The 12,920-nt window shown below is 49.7% G+C and overlaps 1 protein-coding gene across 1 annotated transcript in view; it reads left to right on the top strand.

Annotated features, from left to right (window-relative positions):
* The window catches only part of LOC135217105 (serine/threonine-protein kinase Pink1, mitochondrial-like), a 73,994-nt gene that overhangs the window by 36,871 nt on the left and 24,203 nt on the right, over positions 1–12,920 (top strand). Inside the window, exons 7-9 of the mRNA XM_064252798.1 lie at positions 19–141; positions 714–888; positions 9,482–9,730. Of these exons, the coding sequence (XP_064108868.1) occupies positions 19–141; positions 714–888; positions 9,482–9,730 (547 nt within the window). The remainder of the gene's footprint in view (positions 1–18; positions 142–713; positions 889–9,481; positions 9,731–12,920) is intronic.

The following is a 12,920-nucleotide window of genomic DNA, read 5'->3' as shown; positions in this document are numbered from 1 at the left end:
TCGTTGATGTGATGTTAGGTACGACACGAGCCTAAGGGATTATATTAAGAAGAACGAGATGCCAGGTCACACTTCCCTTCTCTTACTGACGCAGTTGCTGGAAGCCATTCTTCACATAAACTCAAATAAAGTTGTTCACAGGTAAAGTCTTCCCTCTTACTGGTTTATGAATGAAAAACTTTATTGATAATAATATGTAATACATTTCACCAGATGGTATATGTGGGGATGAAAAGGGCTTTTAAAGTTCAGTTAGTGGCATGCTTGCAGTCCTGTGTTGTATTTTTTAAGACATTTCAAAGCTCATTCACAAGAATTCAGGGTATTTATGCAAGTTGTATATCAAGATTGTGTTCATTTTTGAAATAGTATCTTTTTGTAGGCAAGAGCTTTTGTTTCATATTACCAGTACCTTTATAAAGGATATCCCCGTCTACTGATAAGCTTGCTTGGAAGTCTGGATAACTTTTGTTATTATTGTCAAAGTAATTTAACAAGATCACTGAATCAAATTTATTGTCATTCATAGAGTTTGCCCTAATGCTTTTGTTAAGAAGTGTAAATTGAAGCAAGGTAATGTCAAACTTATTTGACAGTCAAGTTGGCAGACACCAACAGGCATTTATACTGTGAATCTTGTACTGTTATCTGTTGGTCATTATAGAGATGACATGATTTTTGAAAATAATAATATGGATTATTCTTTATTTCAGGGATCTTAAGTCAGATAACATTTTGATATCACTTCATGAAGGATGGCAATATCCATTGCTAGTCTTGACAGACTTTGGATGTAGTTTGGTGGCCGAGAATTCAAGTATGACTGTTCCCTTTGCATCTAGAGAAGCAGACCCAAGGCAAGGGAATCCTGCTCTTATGGCCCCAGAGGTAAATTGGTTGTTCTTGATTCAATTTATAGATTAATGTAATGCAAAATATACTTGTTCCGACATGTAATACAAACCCTCGGTCCTTTACATAAGAAATTACTATTCAGCGCCAGCTGGACCGGTCATAAGATTTCTAACAAGGCAGTTCGGTAGTAACTGCTTGTCCGATGGTTGGGAGTCCCGCTCGACTGGAGGTAAACATATCACTTTGATTTCGGCCGCTGATGGATGTAGACGCGTTTTCGCCTCTCTGCCCATCATCGTCGTGAGATTTTCATTGTATCAACAACGAAGCTATTATTTTCAACGCTTTCCTTGTGTATTACTAGTGTGCGTGACACTGTAAGTACTTATTGTTATTTTTTTTTGCTTTTTGCGGTTTGCATCGATAATCATGCAAGCCCACGAAGACAAGAAGCCCCCCCGCCCCCATCCAGCTGGAGATTGTGCTCTGGTGTGTAGGGCCGTAAGTGTGGGGCCTTTAGGTCCACTGACTGTGTGGACCCTCATGTATTGTGTACAGCTAGTTGTCGACTTACGACCTATGCGAGTTACGACTGATCGACTTTACAACCACCCACAACTAAAACGACTGGGAAGCGACTTGAGCAAGAAAGAATGTGTCCAGCTGAACATACGACAGTTTTTCCCTAGTTACCGCCTCTCCACACACGCATTTTACTGTTATTTTCACGCTGATAAAAGATAAGTATCGTAACTGGCGGTAAAGCTCATACTATGATCAAATCAAGTGAAAATACTGAACGGAATCACGTAATTTTACACAATAAACATGCCCACAACGCAGTCTGTTAATGAAAAAAATAATTTAGTTCATGAGACGTATTAAATACATATTTTGACTTATAAACATGTCGTATAATGACAAATTACCTTGTCTCATTTAAGTAAAGTATCTAGATATTTTAAACTAACTAGAAGCAAGACAATTTGCTCCATATTGAGTTAAATATGGCGAAATAAATCGTAAACACGGCGAACTAAACTCGTATTCACCATCAGCTGATTTCGAAACCAAAACATTGACCGCTTTGTTAGTATTTTTAAAAACATGAGAATACATAAACATTATTGGATACAGTAATGTACAACTTTTTAAAAGAATCACAGAAAAGTTGCATGTTCATTGTGATTTTTAATTCATAAATTTACTTAGCCGTCTGCAGCCTGACATCGGAAACGCACTTTGTTCCGATACGTAATACAAACCCTCGGTCCTTTAACAATAGGAAGGTAATCAGCACCAAGCTGGACCGGTCGTAAGCTTAGAACAAGGGGTTCGATAGTTAACTGCTTGTCCGGTAGTTGCGAGTCCCGCCCAACAGAGAGGTGAAGAATCACTTTGCTTTCGGCCGCATACGGAGACAGATGTGTAGTTCGCCGCTCTGCTTGCTGCTCGTAGGCTTAGCTTCTTCGATAGAAGGAATTTTTCTCTGCTTTTTCTTACTGAGTGCTTGTATTGGAAGACTATAAGTATTTTGTATTGTTTTGAATTTTGTGATTGCTCGTGAATCATTGTGATTAGTGATGGATTCCCGCGAGCCTGAGAGACCACCCCGCCCCCCATCAGCCGCAGATTGTGCCCTGGTGTGGAGGGCCGCAGATGTGGTGCTTTTCGGTCTCTTGTAGAAGTAGACCCTCATGATGTATGTACCCGGTGTCGAGGGGGAGAATGCTCTCGCACAGACCCATGTGATTTATGTGTGTTGTGGTCGGAGGAGCAGTGGGGGCGATACGAGGTGAGGAAGAAGGTGCATAAGCCGGCCAAGGAGTCATCGGATAACTCTCCAGCGACTCCCTTGGTTACGGACATGTCTTCCTCTTTCCTCCCTCCGGCTCAGCTCCTACATATAGCTCCTTTCCCTTCGGGAGGCGTGTCGCGTTCCTTTTCTTCCCTTGATCAGTCAAGCGTGGAGGAGGGAGCGTGATACCCCGACACTCAGTTGTACTCGGGGTCTTCCATTCGCTCGGGGTGGGACCTGTCCCCCCCCCCCCCCCCCCCCACCCCCCCCCCCCCCCCCCCCCCCACTAACCCAACCATTCCCTCCTCAGGTGCTTCTGCCGGAGATGATGATCTCGGCCAGGTCTGGTACTCGCTGGGGCTCCAGGGGACACCGAGCGTTCGGGGGCTTCTCTACCACCTCCCACAGAGTTCCAGGCCAGTAACTCATGGTCCTGAGACGTCGATGACTACCACCGTGTCGACGCCAGGGTATGCTGCTCCCCCTCATCTTGTGTATATGCAGCACGTGGCCATGGTGACCCTGACAGCTGCGGTGCAGGCTCCGCTCGTGGTCCCGCAGAGGAGGGAGGTTACCCCGCCACCCGGTTTCATTGCTTTTGCTCCAGCCCCCGACTTTCGGTGTCCCAAGACCTCCCCACTCGACCTGCCGCCAGTGCCCAAGGTGTCGCTGGCTCCTGTTCCACCGCCTGTTCCTGTGCCTGCCGCTCCAGTACCAGTCCCTGCCGCCATCGTTGTTGCCCGTGGTGTTGCTGCCCCCACCCCAGGTCCTTCCAGACAGGTGCAGCTGGGCCCTGTTGCTTCGGCAACTGTCCCGGCTCCGTCCTGGATGGAAGACCAGACGGTGGTCCTGAGGAAGCTGACGAAGAAGAAGAGGAAGAAGAGGAAGGTGTCGTCGTTGTCTGCAGCTGCCTCTTCCCCTTCAACTTCCAAGGCCCCACAGCCGAGGAAGAAGGCAGCCTCCTCTTCCCCTCAGAAGGCTCGCTCTGAGACTTCTAAGGGTCCGCCCCACTCTGGTGGGACGGTTGGGTCTTCCGCTGGTCCTCCTGTTCCTTCGGGAATGGGGCCCGTCTCTCCTTCCGCAAGGAAGAAGAAGACAGAGACCAGAGGAGTACTGGCTAACAGCAGTACCGCCTCGCCTGGCGCCAGTAGTTCTGCCCCTGCCCCAGGATCTGTCTCGGCCTCTCGTTCGCGAGAGGTACCGAGTGTTTGGTCACCTGCGGGTGACCGTGCAGCCAAGGTCCAGGTAGCCGAGCCCGCTTAGCGCCAGGATCCAGGCACGGAGCGGAAGACTGGCGGGAGTCACTCAGGTGACTCCCGCCAGGCCAGAGATCGCTCTTGTGGCGAGCCGCCGGTACCCAGGATTGATGCGACGGTCCCAGACCAGCCGCGGGCTGAGGCGAGGAAGAGGTCCCCTCAGTTGCCAGGACCAGCTTCGGCTGGTTCAGGCGGCGTGGCGCGCCGTGAGGACAGGCCATGCTCCCACCGCGACAGCGGACTCTGCCGGTCCCCTGACCGCTGCTCCCACCAGGACTGGTCGGAGAGGGGGACCAGCAGCAACTCTTCTGACGCTCTGGGCCGTCGCCGCTGTTCTCGGTCCAGCTGCTCTCCCCTGGCCTGCAGCTCGATCGCCAAGCACACCGGTTCTGCCGGTGGGCGAGGGGGGGAGCATCAGGTCTGCCTCTCCTATCCCTTCAACTTCCTTGGGCTACATCGGGAAGAGCGAGGTGATCAGGAGCGATCGAGAGGAGTGTGCTTCTTGCGATCCCCCCATGAGGGCCTACGAACCCGGCACGGTCCTAGGACTGACCAGATCGTACGCCCAAGTGGTTGGAGGAGACCATGAGGGGTCTGTGGTGGTTCCTCCTGTGGAAAGAGGAGGATCTCGGGAGGCGTTCTCTTTGGATGGGTTTGATGGCCCATCTCCTCAGGACGCAGTCACTCTCGAGATCCAGAGGTCTTTTGCCGAGGTAATTGCGCTGATTCGTCAGCACAATGACCTTGGGGAAGGATCGCCGATCCCACCTTCCGAGCCTACGTCTAGGCTGGAGTCCTTCTGGGGACCCAAGAGGGAACCCAGGACAACGGTGGGTCTGCCGCGATCAGCCTTGGCCGACAGTGTGTTGGGCCAGGTGGACTCACTCGTCTCCAGACAGGAGGGTTCGCTTTGGTGGACCTGAAGGATGCGTATTTCCAGATACCCATCCACCAGTCCTCCAGGAAGTACCTCTGCTTCATCCTCAACGGGACGGTTTAACAGTTCAGGGCACTTTGTTTCGGTCTTTCAACCACCCCAGAGGTGTTTACGCAAGTGTTCACTCTGGTGTCGGCTTGGGCCCATTCGGTAGGGATACGTTTCTTAGGTATCTCGACGATTGGCTGGTCCTGGCAAGCTCCCGCTCGCAATTGCTACAGAACAGGGATCGACTCCTCGAGTACTGCCGCGATCTTGGGATCATGGTAAACTTCGAGAAGTCAGATCTCGAGCCCAAGCAGAGGATGAAGTACTTGGGCATGCTGATCGATATGGTAGCAGGGCGAGTCTTCCCTGCAGCCTTGTGGATCAGCAGATTCAGGGAGGCAGCCAGACGGTTCCTGTCTCTACGGGAACAGCCAGCTCAGCAATGGCAGGTCGTGATGTCTCTCGAGAAGTTGGTTACAGGCATGGGAGCCACAATCCTTCCTGGTTCCTCTCATGGAGGAAGTAAGGGAGGACATCCCTAGCCTGGTGGCTAGATGACAGGAACCTCTTGATAGGAGTGCCCCTGCGCTCTCCCCCTCCGGAGATGCTGCTGTTCTCAGATGCATCAACCGAGGGTTGGGGCGCACACCTGGAAGAGTTGCTGGTTGCAGGAGTGTGGAACCATCACAACAAGCACCTTCACATCAACTTCCTGGAACTCAAGGCTGCGTTCCTCACCCTCCCAAGAGTTCCGGGAACGACTGATGGGACACTCAGTGGATCAACACCACGGTAGTGGCATACTTCAATGAGCAGGGGGGCCTGGTGTGTCTCCCGTTGCACCAGTTGATGATGCAGGTGCACAAGTGGGCCGTACGTAACTCACTTGGTAAAGCTGTCAGCCAGATACATTCCAGGCAAGAAGAACGTAGTGGCAGAAAAGCTCAGCCGCCAGAATCAGGTGATTGGGACCGAATGGTCTCTACACCCAGACGTAGCGGAAAGGCTCTTCGACCTGGGGGGGCGTCCAGTTGTGTATCTGTTCGCCACCCGGCACAACAGAAAACTCCAGGTTTTCTTCTCAGTTGTGCTGGACCCATGGGCAGCTGCAGAGGACGCGTTCCAGCACCTGTGGGACAACCTTGTAGTGCATGCCTTTCCCCTGGTCTGCCTGTTTCGCAAGGTGATCAGCAGTGTTGATCACCAGCAATCTTCGGATTATTCTGGTGGCACCCAAATGGCCCCAGGCTGGTATGGTATCCGGACCTGCTGGCTCTTCTCTCCGAGGCACCGCGAGAGATTCCCCCTTGGCACAACCTACTGTTCCAACCGCACATGGAATGGTACCACCAAGCAGTTCAGTCCCTGTGTCTTCACGGCTGGTGGTTATCCACCATCTCTTGCGAGCGAGAGGATTTTCTCGCCGAGCAGCAACAGAGATGGCTGGTTACCTCAGACAGCCCTCTGCAGCAGTATACCAGGGAAAGTGGTCCGTCTTCAGCAGGTAGCAGATTTCCTCTTCTTTCTTCGCCGAGAGAAGCTCCTCTCCGTCTCCGCAGTTAAAGGCTACAGAGCCGCCCTGGCCCTGGTGCTTAAACTGCAAGGAGTCGACATTTCCACTTCCATGGAAATATCACTTCTAATGAGGAGCTTCGAGAGGTCTTGCCCACCCAGGGAACTCAGGCCCCCAGGGTGGGATGTGACTCGTCCTTAGGAGCTTGACTCGCAGACCCTACGAGCCGCTCCAAGAGTCGTCAGACAGGGATCTGACCCTCAAGTCCGTCTTTGTGCTGGCCCTGGCATCAGCAAAGAGAGTAGGACAACTCCACGGTCTTTCCTTCTATGTTAAACACTTGAGGGGATGGGAATCAGTTATGCACGATTTCGTGCTTGGTGCGGATGAGGTGCTGCTTTGTCCTGTGAGGGTGCTACGGCGCTATCGGAAGAAAACTCGACGCCTCTTTGTTAGCATCAGGGTTACCAAGAAAGAAGTGTCCAAGAACTGTTTCTTTCTGGCTTCGTGAGGTAATCTGGAAGGCATACGACTCAGACAGGAGTGCTGACACCAATACCCTTCATCCGAGAGCCCACGAAGTCAGAATCATTGATCCAACGAAGTCAGAATCATTGATCCAACCCTTGCATTCCACAAGAACTTGTCCATGGTACAGGTACTTAAGGCAGGGGTTTGGGCCAACCAGACCACCTTCACCTCCTCCTACCTTTGGGATGTTGCCCACAGGTCCTTGGACACTTTATCCTTGGGACCCATGGTGGCTGCTCAACAAGTTGTGTAGCTTACGCAGCTTCTTTACTGGACAAGGCAGCATCTCATCCTTGTGAGACTGCGTGAATGGAGAGTGAATGAGAGTGTGACTGGCTTCTCTTCCTCCTCTTTTTCTTTTCCCTCTCCCTGCGGGTAGAGGGTAGCAGTCGTCACCACGCTGGACAGGATGATGATGCAGGTAGCTACGTGACCGAGCTCCATTCTATCCCTTTCATTAGGGATAGAAGCATTTATCTGTCCCTTCCTTAACAAGGGGGGAAGTGGACACCAGTGAGAGACAAACCCAAGACTTTATATTTGGCTCTTATGTAGGACCTAGTTCTTGCTTGCTATTCATAAGAGGCACGCTTGCCTCCCTCTTATGAATTGGTCCAGAGGTCTGACCACTGATCTTACGGTGCAACCTCCGATCAGTTGGACAGAGGCTAGGTTCCCCTCCCCTTTGCTCTTACGACCAGGGAGGGAACCCAGGTTGGGCGAACACCAGTGTGTTCACAAGACACTGATTCCACCCACCAATAAGTGAGTCTTTCTTATGTAAAGGACCGAGGGTTTGTATTACGTGTCGGAGCAAATCACAGTTTTGAATTAAATTGTATTTTTCCTAACTATACAAACCTGAGATCCTTTACACGTAGTCCCACCTCATGCCACCCCTCACTCTGTTCCTGGGCCTAAAGCAAAGTGATATGTTTACCTCCAGTCGGGCGGGACTCCCGACCATTGGACAAGCAGTTACTACCAAACTACCTTGTTAGAAATCTTACAGCCAGGTTTGTATAGTTAGGAAAAATACAATTTAATTCAAAATTATGATATAATTTCCTTTAGGATAAGGATTTTTACATTACTTGGAACAAAGAGAAGACAATTTTGTCAGTACTATTTTAAGGGATAGGCATTGCCCCATGATGATACTTCTTTACTGGAGAAATTTTCTTATTAATAAAGGCCACTTTGCAGAACAAAGATAACACAAGGTTCACAAGATATATGAATGAATTTTACAGGTGATTGGAACTGCTACTTGTAACAACTATGAATATTGTTTTAAAATCACTATACTATACTACTCTCATCTCGATGATTGAGTTAATGAAGATAAGCGCAAACAGCCAAGTTCAAGTTATGTATCAATGGGAAGCTGGAAAATGAATAGACTTCTTCAGGAGCTAGTCCTCCATTCTGGGATATCTGTTCTGAGGTTTCGAGTTTGCATTTCCTCAGGAGCTAAGGAGAACAGAACAGGTTGAAGCAGTGAAAAAAAATTTATGTTGCAGACAATCCAGAATTATCACAGGTAACCTAAATATTTCAAAGTAGGAATATTTATGAAAACTCACAATGGTCAAAGGCTATCCCAACTGTTAATTGGACATATTAGAGTTCTCTTTGATAAAGCAATGGAGAAGAGGTACCTGTTAGAGTTCTCTTTGATAAAACAATGGAGAAGAGATTAGGTACAGTATTTAGCAGTATTAGCAGGAATACTCGTATGGATATTGTGCTATATGGTAGTGTTTATTCTATTATATTGGGTTGTGCATTTTTTGAGCTGTTAGGACCATTTTTATGTAAAGTGCAACATATCTTGTCATTATTTCTTTGGAGTTGGTGAATATTTACTATATTTCCCTTTAATATCTATAGTATTTATATGCTTGATATGCTCGACTTGAAATTATTTAGATTAGGTATGTTCTTTGAGTGATCATGTAGTATATGTGATTGTGGAACAGATAAGTGTTAGTAGTACTGTGCATGATTTCGTAACATTAACTGTAAGTGTCTTCAATTTTATTTATTTATAGTTTACTGGTTTTGCAACAGCTTTGCTCATTTTTGATAGAGATTCTGTAATTTTATTTCTTGGTACAGGGATAGGGAGAAAGTGGGGATATTAATAGGTTGGTGGTTGGAATTTTGACAGATGACTTGTTATACGTGGAGTTGTCTACATTTTACAGTTGACTGACAGCAGCCTATAAATTTGAGTTGTACTAGTTAGATTTAATGCCGAAGTAATTGCATAGAATACAGTAAAACCACATAAACTATTTATCGTTAGTACAAAGTCCTTGTATTAATTATGTATTAAGAAAAACCTTACATATTTTTTGTTGTATTGAGTTATTAGTACTTTGTAAAGATTTGGTAGGTTCTAAGAATTTTCTGACAACAGATACTAAGGAGAATTTAAGCTGATTACCTTTCCTGGAATTTCACTGTAGTAAAGCTGTATGGTATGTTCTCTTTGTAGCATTAAGGGACCTTTATAAGAAATAATCTCTGGTTAAGGTCTCTTATTACATATTTGAACTACTTAATACGCAAACGATACATATGCTCTGTACTTGCAGGTAAAATTGGCTGTACCAGGGCTTTTACGGTACATAAACTATTCACAGTCTGACTTATGGGCAGCAGGTGCCATTGCATATGAGATGTACGGTTTAGAGAATCCATTTTTTCCATCTCAAAGCGGAACTAAGCAAAAATTGTTGGATTCAGCCTCATACAGAGAGTCTCAGCTACCACGTCTTCCCAAGAGTGTTCCAACATCAGTAAAGCATTTGATTCATGATCTCTTGCGCCGAAATCCACGAAATGTAAGTCTCCTGGACTCTTCAGTTATATATCTAATGTAGCACTGCTATTTTAGCATGGATCACTAGTCATTAAGTGGTTAAGCAGTATGTTTATAGTATGGAGTTATCTTTATATTCTTGTTGGCATTTTGTTCTGATACGTAATACAAACCATTGGTCCTTTAACAATAGGAATGTAACGTGCGGCAGCTGGAACCGGTCGTAAGCTTCGAACAAGGGAATTCGGTAGTTAACTGCTTGTCCGACAGTCAGTGCACCGCACGACTGGGAGGTGAATCGCATTTTTCGTACCTTTAAAACTTTGGTTTGCCTTCTATTTCTAGTGTGCTTGTGTAAAAATCCAGTAAGTACTTGTGATTTTTGTAATTATTCTGTCATTATGGATTCTCGTGAGCTGGAGAGTTCCCCACGCCCCCCCATCAGCCGCAGACTGTGCCCTGGTGTGGAGGGCCATAAGTGTGGGGCCTCCCGCTCCTTTTTCGAGGTAGATCCTCATGATTTATGTGCTCGGTGTCGGGGACGCGAATGCTCTCGCACCGAGCCTTGTGATTTGTGTGTGTGTGGTCGGAGGAGCAGTGGGCGCGATACGAGGGGAGGAAGAAACAACATAAGCCTGCCAGGGAGTCATCGGAGGGTTCTCTAGCTACTCTCCTGGTCACGGACACGTCGTCTTCTTTCCTCCCTCCGTCTCAGCTCCCACGTATGGCTCCTTCCCCTTCGGGGGGGCGGTTTCTCGCTCCTTCTCTTCGCCCGATCGGTCGAGCGTGGAGGAGGGTGCGAGATACCCCGACATCCAGTTGTACTTGAGGTCTTCCGTTCGCTCAGGGTGGGAATTGTCCCCCCCGGGCGAGGGGGAACCCCCCCCCCTTCTAACCCGACTTTTGCCTCCTCAGGCGTGCCTGCCGCGGGTGACGACCTCTGTCAGGTTTGGTTCTCGCTGGGACTCCAGGGGACACCGAGTGTTCGGGGGCTGTTGTATCACCTGGCGAGTGGCTCCAGACCGGCAACCCACGGTCCGGTAACCACCACTACCACCACCATGTCGACTCTGGGGGTATGCCACCCCTCCTCATCTGGTCTATACTCAACACGTGACCATGGTAACTCCTTCAGTTGCTTTACAGGCGCCGCTACCAGGTGTACCGAGCAGCTCCTGTCGGAGAATCTATGGTTCTCGCAGCAAGAGGCACTTGCCTTGGAATCGACTGCCATGGTGGCATTCCAAGCAGTCTCCTGGCTAGACCTGTGGTCCCTCACTGTGTCTTAAGGTTGCGGCCTCCTCGGGAAACATCCCTCCTGAAGGGGACCCGGCTTTTGGGAGACTGTGCCAGTCTGGAGGTAGAGCCATCTCCTACCTAGCCCACCAGACGGCAAACCTGTGGGCCAACCTGGTTCTTTGGTGTAGGGACGCAGTCCTCACCCGAGTGACCAGGGCGGCTGGGCGCGAGGCGGCTCTGGGTCTTTGCAATGGACCGGTGCGGAGTTCCTCCTCTCTCTTCCCAGGAGAGATGGTGGACGCTGCGGTGGAACAACGTCACACTGACGACAGTGATCGTCTAGTCCACCAGGCAGTCTCTAAGGCGGCTGGGCAGCCTCGAGCTACTGCAGCCAAGCCCAAGAGTTTGGCTAGCGCTTCCTCTGCGGCCAAGACGATCGCATCGTCGAAGCCCAGAGAAAAGACTCTGCCTTCGACTTCTTCAAGGAGCGACCGTCACCAGCCCTCCTTCTCACAAGGGGGAGCTGGGAAGAAGAAGTCGAAGAGAGGTGGGAAACACTAGGGACAGCGTTCCCCCTCACCTGCTGCCAGAAGTGGGGGGTTGCCTGGCGAGCGATTGGGCAACATGGCAGCGCTATGGAGCAGAGACCTGGATAGTTGACTTCCTTTGGGAGGGGTATCTGCTACCCGTCGAGTCTCGGCCACCCCTCACCTCCAACCCGGTCCACCTTCAGACTTACGTTTCCGGATCATCCAAGGACGTAGCACTTCGGCAGGAAGTCCAAGCCATGCTGAGCAAAGGAGCTGTTGAGAACGTCAGGGATCGGTCACCGGGCTTCTACAGCCATCTTTTCCTAGTGAAGAAGTCTTCAGGGGGCTGGCGCCCGGTGATAGATCTCTCTCCCCTGAACCGATTCGTTCCCCAGTCTTGGTTCACGATGGAGACGGCATGCTCCATGCTCGACTCCATCAGGGAGAATGACTTTATGCTTTCGGTGGACTTGAAGGACGAGTATTTCCAGATACCCGTTCATCAATCCTCCAGGAAGTACCTCCGCTTCATCCTCGACAGGTCGGTGTACCAATTCTCTCAACCACCCCACAGGTGTTCATGCGAGTGTTCACTCTGGTGTCTGCTTAGGCCACTCATTAGGGATATGTCTTCTGAGGTATCTCAACAACTGGTTAGTCCTGGCGAGCGGGAGCTCGCAGTTGTTAACGGGACAGGGATCGGCTCCTCGAGTTCTGCCGCAATCTGGGGATCGTGGTAAACTTCAAGAAGTCAGAGCTCGAGCCCAAGCAGAGGATGAAGTACCTGGGTATGCTGATCGATACGGTAGCAGGGTAAGTCTTCCCCGCAGACTTGTGGATCAGTAGATTCAGGGAGGCAGCCGACCAGTTCCTGTCTCGGCAAGAACAGCCAGCTCAGCAGTGGCAGGTCGTGATCGGCCACCTGTCGTCACTAGAGAAGTTAGTCCCTCGTGGGCGTCTTCACCTGCGGTCTCTCCAGTGAAGGCTAAAGGAGAGTTGGTCACAGGCAAGAGATCCACCGTACTTCCCCGTGTCCCTCACGGAGGAGGTGAGGCAGGACCTAGCCTGGTGGCTGGAAAACAGGAACTTTGTAAGAGGAGTGCCTCTCTCTCTCTCTCTCTCTCTCTCTCTCTCTCTCTCCCCCCAGGTGTGTGGGATCATCACGTCAAGCACCTTCACATCAATGTACTGGAGCTCAAGGCAGTTTTTCTCGCTCTCCAAGAGTTCCAGGACCGTCTGATGGGACACTCGGTGGTGTTGATGTGCGACAACACCAAAGTAGTGGCATACGTCAACAAACAGGGGGGCCTGGTGTCCCTCCCGTTGCACCAGTTGACGTTGCAGGTGCATGAGTGGGCCGTGGCTCACTCATTAGAGCTGTCAGCCCGCTACATTCCAGGCAAGAGGAATGTAGTAGCAGACAAGCTCAGCCGTCGGGATCAG

The sequence above is a fragment of the Macrobrachium nipponense genome, chromosome 7, assembly GCF_015104395.2.
Source record: "Macrobrachium nipponense isolate FS-2020 chromosome 7, ASM1510439v2, whole genome shotgun sequence".
NCBI lineage: Eukaryota > Metazoa > Arthropoda > Malacostraca > Decapoda > Palaemonidae > Macrobrachium > Macrobrachium nipponense.
Note: the sequence above shows the minus strand (reverse complement) of the source record. Positions and strands in the feature narration are given on the sequence as shown.